This window comes from Delphinapterus leucas, chromosome 2 (assembly GCF_059928025.1).
Source record: "Delphinapterus leucas isolate spDelLeu-1000000601 "Yukka" chromosome 2, BTC_Dleu_Yukka2, whole genome shotgun sequence".
NCBI lineage: Eukaryota > Metazoa > Chordata > Mammalia > Artiodactyla > Monodontidae > Delphinapterus > Delphinapterus leucas.
Genome location: NC_143130.1, coordinates 105223518 through 105239149, shown reverse-complemented (window position 1 = coordinate 105239149; position 15632 = coordinate 105223518). Strand labels below are relative to the sequence as shown.

The 15632-nt window shown below is 48.0% G+C and overlaps 3 protein-coding genes across 4 annotated transcripts; 2 read left to right on the top strand and 1 right to left on the bottom strand.

Annotated features, from left to right (window-relative positions):
• The first annotated feature begins 1774 nt into the window (after positions 1 to 1774).
• Positions 1775 to 5359, top strand: PIP4P1 (phosphatidylinositol-4,5-bisphosphate 4-phosphatase 1). Of its 2 annotated transcripts, none has more exons than XM_022587578.3 (7): positions 1775 to 2045; positions 2365 to 2555; positions 2924 to 3030; positions 3481 to 3586; positions 3796 to 3848; positions 3946 to 4036; positions 4520 to 5359. In XM_022587578.3, the coding sequence occupies exons 1-7, from the start codon at positions 1883 to 1885 to the stop codon at positions 4661 to 4663; spliced, it is 855 nt and encodes a 284-aa protein (XP_022443286.2). In that variant the 5' UTR covers positions 1775 to 1882; the 3' UTR covers positions 4664 to 5359. The 2 variants fall into 2 exon arrangements, with proteins under 2 accessions (XP_022443286.2, XP_022443287.2); XM_022587579.3 differs by having other exon boundaries at positions 1776 to 2024.
• Positions 5360 to 5445: 86 nt separating this feature from the next.
• On the bottom strand, positions 5446 to 8592 carry APEX1 (apurinic/apyrimidinic endodeoxyribonuclease 1). Its single transcript, XM_022587580.2, has 5 exons — positions 8515 to 8592; positions 8082 to 8207; positions 7681 to 7868; positions 6389 to 6581; positions 5446 to 6247 (listed from the first exon to the last, which is right to left on the bottom strand). Exons 2-5 carry the CDS (start codon positions 8137 to 8139, stop codon positions 5730 to 5732), a joined length of 957 nt encoding a protein of 318 aa, XP_022443288.1. The 5' UTR covers positions 8140 to 8207; positions 8515 to 8592; the 3' UTR covers positions 5446 to 5729.
• OSGEP (O-sialoglycoprotein endopeptidase) lies at positions 6526 to 15540 on the top strand. Its single transcript, XM_022587577.3, has 11 exons — positions 6526 to 9235; positions 10342 to 10461; positions 10643 to 10818; positions 13243 to 13338; positions 13475 to 13524; positions 13671 to 13749; positions 14403 to 14468; positions 14581 to 14671; positions 14910 to 14985; positions 15087 to 15185; positions 15339 to 15540. Exons 1-11 carry the CDS (start codon positions 9121 to 9123, stop codon positions 15376 to 15378), a joined length of 1008 nt encoding a protein of 335 aa, XP_022443285.1. The 5' UTR covers positions 6526 to 9120; the 3' UTR covers positions 15379 to 15540.
• Positions 15541 to 15632: the final 92 nt, after the last annotated feature.

Here is a 15632-nt window from a genome sequence, read left to right as displayed (position 1 = left end):
GCTGTCAGGAAGTAGAGTAATTCTATGATTGGGTATCTAATACATTTTGTCTAGAAGGAGAGAAGACCAGATAGAGGCTAAGCTCTAATACGTAAAGAAGTAGCAGTCAGGGCTTCCCTGGTGGCGCAGTGGTTGCGAGTCTGCCTACCGATGCAGGGGACACGGGTTCGTGCCCCGGTCCGGAAAGATCCCACATGCCGCGGAGCTGCTGGGCCCGTGAGCCATGGCCGCTGAGCTTGCGCGTCCGGAGCCTGTGCTCCGCAACGGGAGAGGCCACAACAGTGAGAGGCCCGCGTACCAAAGAAAAAAAAAAAATGAAGTAGCAGTCATTCATATTAGCTGGGGGAGGAGGATATTGGGGATTTTTGTAGCTTGGAGTATGTTCGTGTTTTGTTTTGTTTTAAATTTTAAAATTTTTTATTTATTTTATTTTTGGCTCCCTTGGGTCTTTGTTGTTGCGCGGAGGCTTTCTCTAGTCGCGGTGAGCAGAGGCTACTCTTTGTTGTGGTGTGCGGGCTTCCCGCTGCGGTGGCTTCTCTTGTTACGAAGCACGGGCTGTGGGCGCACAGGCTTCAGTAGTTGTGGCACGTGGGCTCGGTAGTTGTGGCACACGGGCTTAGTTGCTCAGCGGCAGGTGGGAATCTTCGCGAGCCAGGGATTGAACCCATGTCCCCTGCATTGGCAGGCGGATTCTTAACCACTGCGCCACCTGGGAAGTCCTGGCTGTATGTTTAAATGTTTGAGCTGCTTAAGATCTTTTCCGATACTTGTCAGAAAAACCTCCATTAGCAGTCTCCTGGCTGGGGGCAAAGCAGAGACAAGTCTAAAGACTGTTATGCCATATAAGGTGACTAAAATCTCTTTGAACTTGATTGGTAACTCAGTCAAAAAACTCTTATCATACATATATGTTTATAATTGGGGGTCACAAAATTGAGTAAAATGATGAGACATCCTTGCAGCGATAGAGACAGACTCATACAAAGATGCTTTCATAATTTAACCAGGGATGGTGGGAGGGTGGGATCTGCAAGGCAGCTTCCTGGAGAAGCCGGTCTTGTGTCCTGTTCCAGAAGTGACTTCAGTGAGAAAGCCTGGGGTGAAAATCTTAACGTTTTAATTCATTTCCTTCTGGCACATCTTCACCCTCACTTTTTACAGGTATTCCTTTGAGTAGAGTGGCTAACTATTGCCTACCGTTCCTACTCCCGGTGCTTAGAACAGCCCAAACTCCCTCACGCTTTCACTGCAGCTCATTGAGCCACGCCTCCAGGTTCTGGCTCTAAGTTCGGGCCAATAAAGTTGCGCTCCAAGGATCGCAGGACCAGGGAAGGGAAGCCTCCAGCCAATGAGAGGCCAATTATAACCTCAAAGAGTAGAAAAATCTTTTAGTGATGTTTCTGGACTAATGAGGAGCAATGACTATGCGCCCGCTCTGGGCGACTAACAGAGGACCGGCGGCTGCCTGAAACACCAGTGAGCTGAAGCAGCCCTGCCCCACCTCCTGGTCTGGAGGTAGCGCGATGGGCCACGCTTCCAATAGCTCGAAGAACTTCTCGTCACGTGCAGTTTTTGCAGGCCCAGCGGCGTCCTGAAAGTCATGTGACAGTTGACGATGGCGCCACGCTCCCCAATGGAAAATAGGAGCTGCCTTCACAGGACCAGAAATTGGTTTGTCTCCGCGAATAATAGCACGACGGGGGCGGGGATAGCCTATCAAGTGCTGTGGGCGAAACGGGGCGGGGCAGGCCACTGGTTGCGGGCGAGCTGGCCGCGCGGCGCGCAGGCGCCCTGGGGACCCGGTAGCGGCGGCGGTGGCTGCGGTGACGGCGGCGGCGAAGAGCCGGATCCTTGGCCAAAGCGGGAGGCGGCGGTGGAGGCCATGGCGGCAGATGGAGAGCGATCCCCGCTGCTCTCTGAGCCCATCGACGGTGGCGCCGGCGGCAACGGATTAGTGGGGCCGGGCGGGAGTGGGGCTGGGCCCGGGGGAGGCCTGACCCCCTCCGCACCACCGTACGGAGCCGGTAAACATGCCCCGCCCCAGGGTAAGACGGGGCGGGTCCGAGGTGTTCCCGGGGGTACTCAGAGAGGAGCAGGGGGCGGGACCGAGGGCGGGGGCGGGGCCCAAGCGCCAGGTGCGGAGCTGTTGCACCTGTGACCGGGGGCGGCTTCCTTCCCTCCGCAATCGCGACCGGAGCTTCGGAGCGGAAGGGGGTTCTGAGGAATCTGATCGAAGCACTGATCATAAGATCCCGCTGAGCTTGTCAGAAGGCTTGAGGACCAGCAAGAGTTGCCTTACTCCGTGTAGCTTCATTGGGGGTGTCAGCAACTGATGCCAGCCCTTCTTTTTACCTTCCTCTCCAGCATTTCCCCCGTTCCCCGAGGGACACCCAGCCGTGTTGCCTGGGGAGGACCCACCCCCCTATTCACCCCTGACCAGCCCGGACAGTGGGAGTGCTCCCATGATCACCTGCAGAGTCTGCCAGTCTCTCATCAACGTGGAAGGCAAGATGCATCAGCATGTAGTCAAATGTGGCGTCTGCAATGAAGCCACTGTGAGTTATACAAATCTGTGAAATGGGCCCTGTTTCCTAGATCCTCTTTCTGATCCCTTGATTCTAGACCCGGACCTTCAGGCGTTAGCCAAGTGCTCTTGATGAAACCCAGGTTTCAGTTCCAGGAGTCTCACACAGCCATTTCCCCAGAAGCCACTCACCAAAGCTAATATTTACCATCCCTCACCTTCATACCTATCTTGGATACTTAAGCTTAGTTTTCATTTGCAAATCTCATGTTATATGCCTTTCATTTCTCTGTCCCGTCTAAGATTTTATCTCTCTGATCTCTCCTCAGAAGGTTTTTGGAGGAATTGGAAGGGATTGGGATTAGAGGTTTGCTTACCGATGTCCCCATTATTCTCTAGCCAATCAAGAATGCACCCCCAGGGAAAAAATATGTTCGATGCCCCTGCAACTGTCTCCTTATCTGCAAAGTGACTTCCCAGCGGATCGCCTGCCCTCGGCCATACTGGTGAGAGGGATGATTTGGGGAAGGGCATTAGTGGGGAAAATCGGAAAGCCGAAAAAGGGTGAATGTTTATCGAGAATGTAAAGGTGAGAGAGCCTGGTGTTTATTTAGAAGGAGAAAAAGCTAAGGACTGTTGTGCCTCTAGAATGTTATAGCCATCTTTCTCATCTCTCAATAAAAAGATTGGGAGAAAAGTGGTGTCCTTTAGGAAGATGGAGAGTCTCAGAGACTGGGTGAATTATCCTGAGGTAAAAGGGAAATTAGAGGCCTGAAGTTTAAGCGATGCTCTTCCTCAAGGATTCTCTGCGGTAGGGCTGGGGGGGGGCAGTATCTTAAATGTACAGAGAAGTAGAGGGACTTAGAGAGCCAGGGAGTGGGGGATGTAAAGGAGGAATAATGTAGGGATCCTTAGGATTGAAAACTTTAAAAACATAGTCTTTTTCTTCTGTACAGCAAAAGAATCATCAACCTGGGGCCTGTGCATCCGGGACCTTTGAGTCCAGAACCACAACCTGTGGGTGTCAGAGTCATCTGTGGACATTGCAAGAATACTTTTCTGGTGAGGAGAGGTATTGGGAAGCCCTGGGGGACGGGGGGGGGGGTGGGCAGCGGTGAAGTAGTCATGAATATATTTCTGAGTTATGATAATGAATCCTGAAAAGGTCTGTTTTATGAGGACCCATTTCCCAGGCTTCACTGCCCCAGGGCTCTCATTGAAGATGACGCTGCTTCTACTATTTATTGGTTTCTCTTTTCCTATCTCCGTAGTGGACAGAGTTCACAGACCGAACCTTGGCCCGTTGCCCTCACTGCAGGAAAGTGTGAGTGATTAGAGAGCGGCATCGTTGAGCTGGGTAGTGAATAGAGTAAAAGCTACAGGGCCATTGTAAGTATCCATTTTTGTTTGCCTCCCCACAGGTCATCTATTGGGCGCAGGTATCCACGAAAGAGATGTATCTGCTGCTTCTTGCTTGGCTTACTCTTGGCAGTCACTGCCACTGGCCTTGCTGTGAGTAACCTTGATCCAACCCCTTTCATTCTGCAGCCTCGTCTCTGTAGGCTAAGATTGGGGAAATGGCTATCCTAAAAAGAAGTGAAAGAAACAGTGTTTTTGTCTTGTTTTAACGTGTAGATGAACTGAAGTTGAAGGAGACTGATAAACGGTCTTCACTGTTACTATCAGAGTAGAAAACAGCTATCTTCTTTATGCAGAGGATAGAACAATAGAGCAGTGGTTTAGATTGAGTTGCTATTAGGAAACCTGGCTTGGTTGTCAGACATGAAGAAAAACTGACAGATGTCTGGGATTGTTTATGTTCCTGCCTAGTGGAGGGAGCTAGACAGCTGGGCCTTTTAAAAGGTCCCTGAAGGCGGCTGCATGTGGATAGGGGGACAGAGACTGAAGCTTGAGTTCCATGTTACTGTTACTAGGGCTCCTACAAAGTGGTGAGAGATCAACAGTAACCTCATCTTCCTTTTTCTTCTTCATCAGTTTGGCACATGGAAGCATGCACAACGATACGGAGGCATCTATGCAGCCTGGGCATTTGTCATCCTGTTGGCTGTGCTGTGTTTGGGCCGGGCCCTCTATTGGGCCTGTATGAAGGTCAGCCACCCTGTCCAGAACTTCTCCTGAGCCCCACGATGACCCACAGACTGCCTGGCCCCGTCCAGGTGGGGACAGTGACACTATAAAGGGAGTGATGGTAAAAGGCTCCCTGGGCTTCTATAAGGGGAGCCAAGCAGCTGCCTTCCTTTTCCCTGCAGAGAGGTAGGAAGGAACCAGGCCCTCACCTAGGTTTGGAGGAATAAGTAAACCACTGCTGGCCATCTGCTTTCCTCCAGTGGTTGCTGTGTTTAGGGTGAAGTAGGCGGAAAGTTTCCCCTAAACCTGGGTCCTAAAAGACGGTTCTAGCCCTGTCCTTCCTATATGCTCCCTGAGAGCCATTCCTGTCCCTTACACATTCCAGGGCAGGGTGGGGGTGGGTAGCCCTGGGGGTCTCCCTCCCTCTTGTGCACCATTAGGACCTTGCTGCTGCTATTGCACTTCATCAGGGGCTGGCTCTGGTCTCAGCACCCTCAGTCTCCTCTCCCCCATTCCACGTCCTCTGGGGGTGGGGTCAGCCGCTGCTCTGTACAGAACCACAGGAACTGATGTATATATAACTATTTAATGTGGGGTATGGTCCCCTAGTCCTGTATTTCCTATAATTCCTCCTTTTCAACCTTACCCCCCAGTTGCAGTATTTAACTGGGCTGGGTAGGGTTGCTCTGTCATGGGGGAAGTTAGGGACTCACCCTGTGCTTGTAAATAAATAAGGTCATGACTCTACTCTTCCAGTTGTTAAATCTGTGTGTATGAAAGGATGAGGGGAATTTGTAGCCCCACAAAGGGGTAGAATACAAAGACAGCAAGGCTGAAACTATGACTCTTTATTTTCACATGGACAGTTCAAAGGAAGTCATCAGTAGTTTTGTTTAATGTAAAATAAAAAGAATCCCCCACCCCCAACAACACACACACACATAAGTCATGGAGAACTTAAGTCTGTTTCTAGAAGCCTGGTTAAAGAATTCATAGTTTAGAAGGGAAATAACAGTGCAGATTTCTCTAGAGAGCAGTTTTTAAAGCTTGGGAGTAAGAAGTTTAAAGCTAATTTAGTGGGCTTATTTCCCAGGCTCAAAGTGATTTGGGGGAGGTGTCACAGTGCTAGATATAGGGTGATGGGACAGTGGTCACTGCCCAGAGCCTTGGAACGGATCTTGCTGTCACACAAAGCAGGCAACAGAGAGTGAGACAATAAGAAATAATCAAGGCGCCAACCAACGTTTTTGGATCGCGCGTTCATCATGTATGTCCAAAAGGTATAGGCATAGGCCGTGTTGGGGTAGAGGTGCCGGAAACTGTCAGTCAGTGGCACAGCCTGCAGCAATTCCCCAAAGCCATGACGCTCTTCTGGAGTGAAGCCAGCATTCTTTTTGTTTCCCTTTGGGTTGCGAAGATCAATTTCTTCATGAGCCACATTGAGGTCCCCACATAGCACAAGGGGCTTGCGGGAAGCCAAACCCTTCAGGAATTTGCGAAAGGCTTCATCCCAGCGCTGCCGGTACTCCAGGCGCACCAGACCTCGGCCTGCATTAGGTACATAGGCTGTCACCAGCACAAATGCATCATATTCAGCCACAATCACTCTGCCTTCCTGATCATGTTCCTCTTCACCTACAGAAACAATGAAACAATTAGCAAAAAGAAGTTTAAGAAAGGGAAAGCAAAGAATAAAGGGATCAAGAATTGGGGCTGGAGTGGGATATCAGCAACTGGTTTGGAAGAGCTGGGCTTTAGGAATCAACAGGGTCTCACCAATGCCATAGGAGACTTTGAGTGGGCACTGGCGGGAGAGTAGGCCCACACCACTGTACCCTTCCTTGTCTGAAGGAGCTGACCAGTACTGATGGGATAGTCCAGAGAGTGCTTGAAGTTCAGCTGGTAGCTTGTTCTCAGAACATTTGGTCTCTTGGAGGCACAGGATATCTGGGGCTTCCTCCTTTACCCACTGTGAGCGAAATGAAAGGTAGAAAAAGTATTATCAATTCAGCAGACATTTACTGAAGAATCTATGTGCTAAGTACTAGAGATACACAGGTGAGGGACTTCCCTGATGGCACAGTGGTTAAGAATCCACCTGCCAATGCCCGGGACATGGGTTCATCCCTGATCCGGGAAGATCCCACATGCTGCGGAGCTACTAATCCCGTGTGCCACAACTACTGAGCCTGTGGGCCTAGAGCCCGTGTTCTGCAACAAGAGAAGCCACAGCAATGAAAACCCCGTGCACCACAACAAAGAGTAGCCCCTGCTCACCCCAACTAGAGAAAGCCCGTGCGCAGCAACGAAGACCCAATGCAGCCATAAATAAATAAATAAATAAGACGGTCTCTGCAGAAGGAGTATAAGTCTAGCAACACAGTATTTGAAGTTATAAATTACATAAGTGGCAGGGAGACAAGAAAGAGTGTTCCACGCAACACTGAGAAGATTGGTTTTTTCCCTATAGGCAATGGATAGCCAGCTAAGATTTTTTAAGTAGTTATTTAAATGTTGGATATGCAGGAAATAAAATGGAGCAAGTCCAGTAACAAGGTTTTTCTGACATGCTAGGAAAAAGATGAGGATATTAAATAAAACAACGGCAGTGGAACTGGTGGAATGGCATCTAAGAAATACACGTGGGGGGCTTCCCTGGTGGCACAGTGGTTAAGAATCCGGCTGCCAATGCAGGGAACACGGGTTCGAGCCCCGGTCGGAAAAATCCCACATGCCGCGGAGCAACTAAGCCCGTGCGCCACAACCACCGGGCCTGCGCTCTAGAGCCCCGCTCCGCAACAAGAAAAGCCACCGCAATGAGAAGCCCCCGCTAACCACAACCAAGAGTAGCCCCCGCTCGCCACAATTAGAGAAAGCTCCCGCTTAGCAACTAAGACCCAACGCAGCCAAAAATAAATAAATTTATAAAGAGAAAAGAAATACAAGTGGTATGACTTGGTGAAAACTTTGTATCTCTGCCACAAGAAAACGACAGTGCTAGGAACTAAAATGGGAAAAGGTGATTAAACCCCAAGATCAGTACCCCCCCTCCCCTTAATTCCACTCACATCTAAACCTTTCTTCTTAATCCAGGCTCGAAGCCCATCCACATTCCAGGAGCAGATCTTCAGTGTGGCTGATTTGCCACCGGGTGAGGTTTTCTGATCTGGGGGGTCCTCATACATGACTGTCCCCTCTCCTGTTGCCTCTTTTTCATTTTTTTTTGCTCCCGCCTTGCTCTTCTTGGCCTCTGGCTCTATAAAATAAGTAATACACAATGATGTAAGTTGGCGATAACCAACTTTGATCCGCAGTTAACTATAGATCCACCGAGAGCCTGCAGGTGCCGCGACTTCTTCGCAAACTGCAAAAATGAGTATACAGTCCGTCCGTACCTCCCGTTCATCAAGGGAATTATAGACATCCCCATCGCAGCCTCTAGGGAGATGGGCCTATTTCATTCTCTTACCAATCTTGGGCTCTTCCCCGTCTTCTGCCACCGCTCCCTTTTTCCCACGTTTCGGCATCACTGTAACAAACACCCTTCTGCACCAGTTCCACGTCGCCCACCGAAGCAGTATATTTATCGCGTTGCCTACAGACGCAAAGAAGTAGTGAAACCAGCTAGGCCTGGGGAAGACTCCCCCCTCGGGCGCCCCCGCACCAAGTCCCGCCTTTCAAACCGTATTATCTCTGAATTCTTTTCCCGCCTCAGTGCACCATCGGCCTTTCAGCCCCTCATTCTCAAGACTAGATCATTTCATAGTGCCTCCTACCCTCCTCACGAGATCGGCCCTCCAGCCAATCGACGGACTTAATTAAGAATCCCGACTTAGGCTTGCCGATCAGAAGTCCAGAGAAGTCCCTACGATGGGCAAAACAACAACAACCCTGTAGCTGACCTGCTTGGGTCGCAGCCTGCTCCTCCTTAACCCAGCACAAAGAATGGAGCACGATGTGCCCCCACGTGGGTAACTGGCGTGGTCACGTGATCCGAGATGCGCCTCCAGTGGCGGAGGAATGCGGGTGATTGGTCTGTTTGTACCACGTGACCGAAAGCTCAGCCTTCCCAGCCTTCTCCGTGACTCCGGGGCACTGAAGGCCCCAATTCTCCATTCTTGGGTTGTTCATCGCTATGCCAGAATCACGACTCCTTCTGCCACCTTGCCCGGAGATCCCAGAGCTGTCTGAGAGACAACAAAATCAGTGGAGAAGGCTGGGCTTGACCATGGGAGAGAGGCAGAGGAACGGATAGGAATTTAAGGAGCAGATGCCGACTCAGTGTTCCTGGCAGTTAAGAGAACAGGTCCTCGAAGGGGCCTTGATGGGTCGCCGTGACGACAGGGGTTGGAGCTGGCGCCGGCGCGCTACCAGGGGGAATTCCTTGGTATCTGTTCTGGTGCGTGGTGCTCCTTAGCAGTCACCGACTCGTTTTCTTCACCGACCCAGAGTCTGCGTCCCAGCGCGGACTGGTGCGGCCTCCACGGCCCCAGTGGTAGCTAGGAGCCATGCCGGCGGTTTTGGGTTTTGAAGGCAGCGCCAACAAGATTGGCGTGGGAGTAGTACGGGATGGCGTGGTGCTGGCGAACCCGCGGCGGACTTACGTCACGCCTCCAGGCACAGGTACGGGAGTAGGGAACTTATAGTTTGCGGCGCACTTCTCCGCACAGCGTCACCTGCAGTCTTCCTAAACATTAGTGAAGAAAGGTGTGGAGCGCATTGTCCCCTCATAGTTTTTGATCTGAGTCTCTGAGATTATGTGACAGTGTTATCACAAGGCTGATGGATAGAAGAGTCACAGGCACTTGAACCTGGATCTTCTGAGCTCGTTCAGCATCTTTTACGTGCTAATCGTCCGCTGGTTGTTGGCTACAAAAGTAGATGTATAAGCTTGTTATGGAGCTGGACATGTAGACAGAACTTCACATTGCAGTGTGATAAATAGTAGATGCAGTCAAAATACACTAGAATGAGAAAGAGTGTAAAGACTCCCAGCCTAGGTGTAGACAGAACTGGCTGGCTTTGCAATATTCAGTAGTTGTTTTTGGACTTCTGTATTCTTAAAATGAGAATGGTAATACCTGCATCATTGGGTCTTGAGAATTAAAGAGTCAGACACATTATCACTTTTAGTAAGCGTTATTTGTAAATTATATTGTAACTTGTCTACCCTCCCCGCAAACATCTGCTTATGTAGGAGAAGGCAACTGACTTGCATATACCTGAAAAGCCTCCCTGAGCAGGCGATGTTGTGACAGGTTACTCATTAGGAATGTATATGTATGTTTAGCACTCACTCTTGGCATTTGGGCACCAAGAATGTGAAGATAAATAAAATAGCCAGTGCTTTGAGATGCTCATGGTTAAACTGGGAAAAGTACGGATAATTATAATGCTATAATTGTTATATGTTACGTATAGTATGTTAAATTCAATGATGTGTTAAATTCATGTACACGATTTGTAGGGTCTCAGAAGATCACCAAAAAGTATGAGATAGGTATCACTTGAATGAGTCCTGAGTAGGAGTTGGGTATGAAGAAGGGCATTTCTGAGAGCTGTTTAGCCTAGCTGAACAGGCTGGAAAGACTATATCTGAAAACATAGAAGACAGGATGCTTGAGAAAAGGGAAAGGGACTCTTCCTACCCCACTAAAACGTCTGTTTTGACTTCTACCTCCCTTTCTATAGAAAAACTCTGTGATCTCTGACTTGTGTCCATCTCTTAGGATTCCTTCCAGGTGCTACTGCCAGGCACCACCGAGCTGTTATCCTGGACCTGCTGCAGGAGGCACTAACAGAGGCTGGATTAACCTCCAAGGATATTGATTGCATTGCATACACCAAAGGTATGGCTGGGAGAGTGGGTGACAATGGAAGAATATACCTGCAGCCTGGCTAGGTCAAAACAGCCTGCAGCTCACCTCTGCTACCACCACTACCGCCACCCAACCTTCACATCCCCTGCTTCCCCCGGCTCTGTTTTTCCCAGTCTCTATAGGATTCTCACTCCCATTTCTGTGCCCGTAGGTCCTGGCATGGGTGCCCCACTGGTTTCTGTGGCCGTTGTAGCCCGTACTATGGCTCAGTTGTGGAATAAGCCATTGCTGGGCGTTAACCACTGCATAGGCCACATTGAGATGGGCCGCCTCATCACTGGAGCCACCAGCCCAACTGTGCTATATGTCAGTGGAGGAAATACACAGGTATTTAACAGTACTTCACCGTTCCTTCTTTTTGTTTCCCCTCAGAGATTTTTCGTTATTTTTAATGACTGAAAACAGGTCTAAAACCACAGCTTCTGGAAGAACCATTTGTTCTTGCTGGTCTCTCTTCAGACTTGACCTTGGCCTCTTGTTGGGCCGTGTGTTTAAGAGCAGGGTCTCTGAAGACATGCTTGCTGACAACAGTTTTTTCCAAGGGGATATCCACAGAGTACCTTGTGGGCATGAGGTGATTACAGTTACAAACTTTCACAAAAGACTTGATCTCTGACCTCCTGGCGATTTTCTTCTTGCCAGTGATAGCCATCACTTTGCAGGGATAGTGAGATACCATCATCAGTGTTCTTCATGATGACCCACCAGGAGCAGCACCACCTTCCCAGGTTTCATGAACTTGTCCATTTTGACGGAAACCACTCAGGACTACGGCAGAAAAGCTCCACCATTCCTTCTTAATTTCTAAGGCACTGCACCAACAACTTTCATGTTCCACCTGAGTGGTGGGAATTGCAAGAGCAAAGCTGGGCTCATCTGAAACTAAAATATGATATACTAGAAAACCCACAACAGAGTTTGTGGTATCGTATGTTTGGGCAGTATGATAGAACATTAGATGACCTTTATATATATGGCTGTAGAGATAAGGAATTTCCAGTTTAGAGAAGGAAAGAATGGTAAGGATTGAAGTATTCAAAATAATGAAAGGATTTTCATTTTCATTATTTTGAAGCTTATTTTTCCTATGAATCTTAGCAGTTAAAACTAAGGGGCACTATGCCATTTGTATCTTTACAACAATTGCATGTTTTTAGTTACTGGTGATAAATATATAGAAGTTTTTACTCTAAGAGTATGAAAATATAAATAATTTAGAAAACATTTTATGAATGGCAGAAGGTATTTTAAACTTACAGGTGAAGCCAGAGTTGTGTGGGATACCTTATAAGATCTTTTTAGGTTGGGATTAGAGAACTCCAGGCTTCCTTTCCCACATAACACCTGATGGGATTATTGTCAGGAATGGTCATTGTCTCCAGCTTATGAAACGGTTATGTTCTAAAACTTCATCTTGTGAAATAGTTATTAAAGATGAAGCACAGGGGCTTCCCTGGTGGCGCAGTGGTTGAGAGTCCGCCTGCCGATGCAGGGGACGCGGGTTCGTGCCCCAGTCCAAGAAGATCCCACATGCCGCGGAGCTGCTGGGCCCGTGAGCCATGGCCGCTGAGCCTGTGCGTCCGAAGCCTGTGCTCCGCAACGGGAAAGGCCACAACAGTGAGAGCCCCGCGTACCGCAAAAAAAAAAAAAGATGAAGCACACATTCCCGTAAAAATAATGTGGCAACTTTAATGGGTAGTGAGCAAGTAACTGGTTGAGGCCTGAAGGATATCATACAAGGTTACGGACTTGAGGTGTGGAAAGTATCAGTGGAAGCTTACAAGAGTTTATGGAGATGAGCAGCGATGGAATTTTCTCTTCTTTTCCTCCTCCATTTTGAAGCCTGCTTAGGTGTGAAAAACAGAAGATGATTGGGTAGGGAAGTGTAGCTGACAGAAGTAGAAAGGCAGAATTTTTTCTTTCCTCTTTTGTTGCCAGCTTTTGACGGTAGAGTAAGAGCTACATCAGAATGAAAGAAAATCCCTAGCAGCACCAGAAAGGGAAAGGGACTTATGGTCCTTAGGAAGCACTCACTGTCAGCAGTATGGAGCATATGTGTCAGTGGGTGATAAATACTCTGTGCTAGAAGCTGGTCACGTATGAAGAATGGACATAAGTTGGTTGCCAGTGCTGAGTTGGATGGGCCATTAGTCTGACCCAGAATGGGGTTTTTGAGTTTGGGTTTTTTTTGGTTGTGTTTGCTGCACTGCATGACTTGTGGATCTTAGTTCCCCAACCAGGGGTTGAACGAGCACCTTCAGCAGTGAAAGAGCAGAGTCCTAACCACTGGACCGCTAGGGAATTCCCTGGGATTTTTGAGTTTCTTTTAACTCTACCTTGGAGGTTTCCAAATACCACCACCCTCGTAGGATAACCTAGAAGAACTCTGGTTTCCTGCTTCCAAGAAGGAAAGCCTTCCCTAGTACACACTGTCTAGACTGCTTTTAAAGGAATATTAGGAACCTCCAAGCAAGAAAAATGCATCCAGAGTGATAATTTGCTTCTCCCCTGACCTAGACTACCTTCTGTAGACTAGGAATCTCCTCTGGGAATCCTTGGGGTATATATAGACTTCTCAGATAAGCGCTATTAAAAAGTACCCATTGAGGGTTTGGGAAAGTAGTTTTTCCCATTGCTTATTGCTTTTTGGAAGCTCTAGTGACCATGTTGATTCTCTGCTGTGTTCTTCCCCAAAGCCAAATGCTCCTCTTTACAGACTTGAGGTTTCATGGACATCCTCATCACCCTTAGGTGATTGCGTATTCAGAACATCGTTACCGCATCTTTGGGGAAACCATCGATATTGCTGTGGGTAATTGTCTGGATCGTTTTGCTCGAGTGCTGAAGGTAAGCCATTGAGGCTACAGAGAACATAAGATGTGAATGTATTTGGGGAGAGCCATGGAAAAGGAGGAGGAACGTAGTAAATTAGCTTCTTATGCTTCCTGGATACCTGACTTCATCCTCTTTTTCATTCTGCTAGATTTCCAATGACCCAAGTCCAGGCTACAACATTGAACAGATGGCAAAGCGGTAAGGGGAATAAGGTAGAAGGAGGCTGACTGGTGGGGCGCCAGGGATTTCCTTGTATATGTGTTAATGAGGTTTGGGAGGGCTTTGGAGGGTGAGCAGCCAGCTGACTACAGGCTTAAGTGCCTCATATACTCACTCCCACATAGAGGCAAGAAGCTAGTTGAGCTGCCATACACTGTAAAGGGGATGGACGTCTCATTCTCAGGGATCTTGTCTTTCATTGAGGTGAGTGTGGGAGAGGTGAGGAGATGGGCACTTCTCATGCTTTTTAATGAAGCACATGTGTTTTGCTCACCAGTGTATTTTCTACATATAGCATAGTACTGGGCCATGTTAGATGCTGAATAAATTCATTTAGCAAATATTTATTGAACATCTTTTGTGTGCCAGGTGCTGTTCAAGGCAATTGTGATACAAGATGGAGCAAAACAAAAATCCCTGCCTACTTGGAGCTTGCATTTCATCAGTGGGGGTGGGAGACAGAAGGAGAAACAAAAAAAAAAAGAAGAGGGGAAATAATAAAATAAAAAGGGTCAGATGGGGACAAGTGCTCTAGAGAAAAATTAACTGGGGTAGGGAATGGAGGGTGCCAGGGTAGACATTCATAATTACTGAGTCTTTTTTTTTTAAGATAATCACAGTATTTTCTTTCTTTCTTTTCTTTTTTAAAAAAATTTTTTCCCATAATTATTGAATGTTGAAAGACTTCTGCTGGTTTTATAGCTCAGTGCCAGTGAAGGGCAAGGTGTCGTATGGGATGTACTGGTAAATTGAATTGTGGTGAAACATGGTGATACTCCAGGTGCACTAATTTTTTGCTCATATGTCATCCCCAAACCACAATTCATTGTTTTGTATGTCTTCCCCTTTAACTATAGGATGTAACCCAGCGGATGCTGGCCACAGGCGAGTGTACTCCTGAGGATCTGTGTTTCTCCCTGCAGGTAATGGAGTGAAAAGCTGGGACAGAAATTTGAAGCTGGAGGAGCTTTTATATAGTAGACAGAACTAAGCTGGGATTGTCTTTGATGTTTTCACCTTGTTTGCCTTCCGTAGGAAACTGTGTTTGCAATGCTGGTAGAGATCACAGAGCGAGCCATGGCACATTGTGGCTCCCAGGAGGCCCTCATCGTGGGAGGTGTGGGGTGTATGTATCACTGAACTGTGCTTCTCTTTCCTATTTTGGGGCATGTGTATCCTCCTCCTGATACTCTAAATCTCTAAGGGTTTGGGGAAATTCCTTGTTTTATTTCTTGTCCAGTGCTTCCCACTCCTTGCCCCTGGAATGCCTACTTCGTTTTCCTAAGTCAGTGCACATGAGGTGTACAGCCAGACTGTGGAGAAATGGCTAAAAGTAAGCTAACTGTACCCCTACCTCTTTGTAGGTAATATGAGGTTACAGGAAATGATGGAGACGATGTGCCAGGAGCGTGGAGCCCGGCTTTTTGCCACAGATGAGAGGTAAAGGCCCTTTCCCTTTCTCTATTTCTTTTTTTTTCCCCTCCAGTTACTGTGATTTTCCATGCTTCGATCATGAATTTCATACCTCTTTTCCTTCCCAGATTCTGCATTGACAATGGAGCCATGATAGCCCAGGCTGGCTGGGAGATGTTTCGGGCTGGACACAGGACTCCTCTCAGTGAATCTGGGGTCACACAGAGGTGAGCAGCCCCTTGGAGGAGGTAAACAGGATTAAATGGGAGGTAGGCAAAAATGATCAGCAGGGAAGAGGATCCAGAATCGTGAGGGCAGAGAAGAATGGAAGGTGCTAAGGGGTAACTGTCCGCCAAGTTTTTCCTATTTGTTTTTTACAGGTATCGGACAGACGAAGTAGAAGTGACCTGGAGGGACTAACAAGGTTAACAGAATCGGAGTAGATAGCGCCCTACGTGGAGACCAAGGGACCCTGGGCCTTAATCTTTATCCTGACATAAGAATCCTGGCAAGGCTGTGGATGCCCCTCTCCTATCATTTGAACCTCAAGATGACTCAGAATTAAAAACATTTTTGTTTTTATATGTTGATAATCAACTTGTGTTCAGGAAGGATACACAGTTGGCACTGGATAAATTCTTGTTGATGGGGTGATGGGTAAGGAGGCAAGGGGT

Bases quoted from the DNA above. Each gene is read 5' to 3' on its own strand.
- OSGEP (XM_022587577.3), top strand. From the start codon at position 9,121: ATGCCGGCGGTTTTGGGTTTTGAAGGCAGCGCCAACAAGATTGGCGTG. The intron at 10,462-10,642 runs GTATGGCTGGGA...CTGTGCCCGTAG, and splicing joins TTGCATTGCATACACCAAAG to GTCCTGGCATGGGTGCCCCA. The intron at 14,986-15,086 runs GTAAAGGCCCTT...TTTCCTTCCCAG, and splicing joins CTTTTTGCCACAGATGAGAG to ATTCTGCATTGACAATGGAG.
- PIP4P1 (XM_022587578.3), top strand. From the start codon at position 1,883: ATGGCGGCAGATGGAGAGCGATCCCCGCTGCTCTCTGAGCCCATCGAC. The intron at 3,031-3,480 runs GTGAGAGGGATG...TCTTCTGTACAG, and splicing joins GCCTGCCCTCGGCCATACTG to CAAAAGAATCATCAACCTGG. The intron at 3,587-3,795 runs GTGAGGAGAGGT...CTATCTCCGTAG, and splicing joins ATTGCAAGAATACTTTTCTG to TGGACAGAGTTCACAGACCG.
- APEX1 (XM_022587580.2), bottom strand. From the start codon at position 8,139: ATGCCGAAACGTGGGAAAAAGGGAGCGGTGGCAGAAGACGGGGAAGAG. The intron at 6,582-7,680 runs GTGAGTGGAATT...TTTCGCTCACAG, and splicing joins TTAAGAAGAAAGGTTTAGAT to TGGGTAAAGGAGGAAGCCCC. The intron at 6,248-6,388 runs GTGAGACCCTGT...TTGTTTCTGTAG, and splicing joins CAAAGTCTCCTATGGCATTG to GTGAAGAGGAACATGATCAG.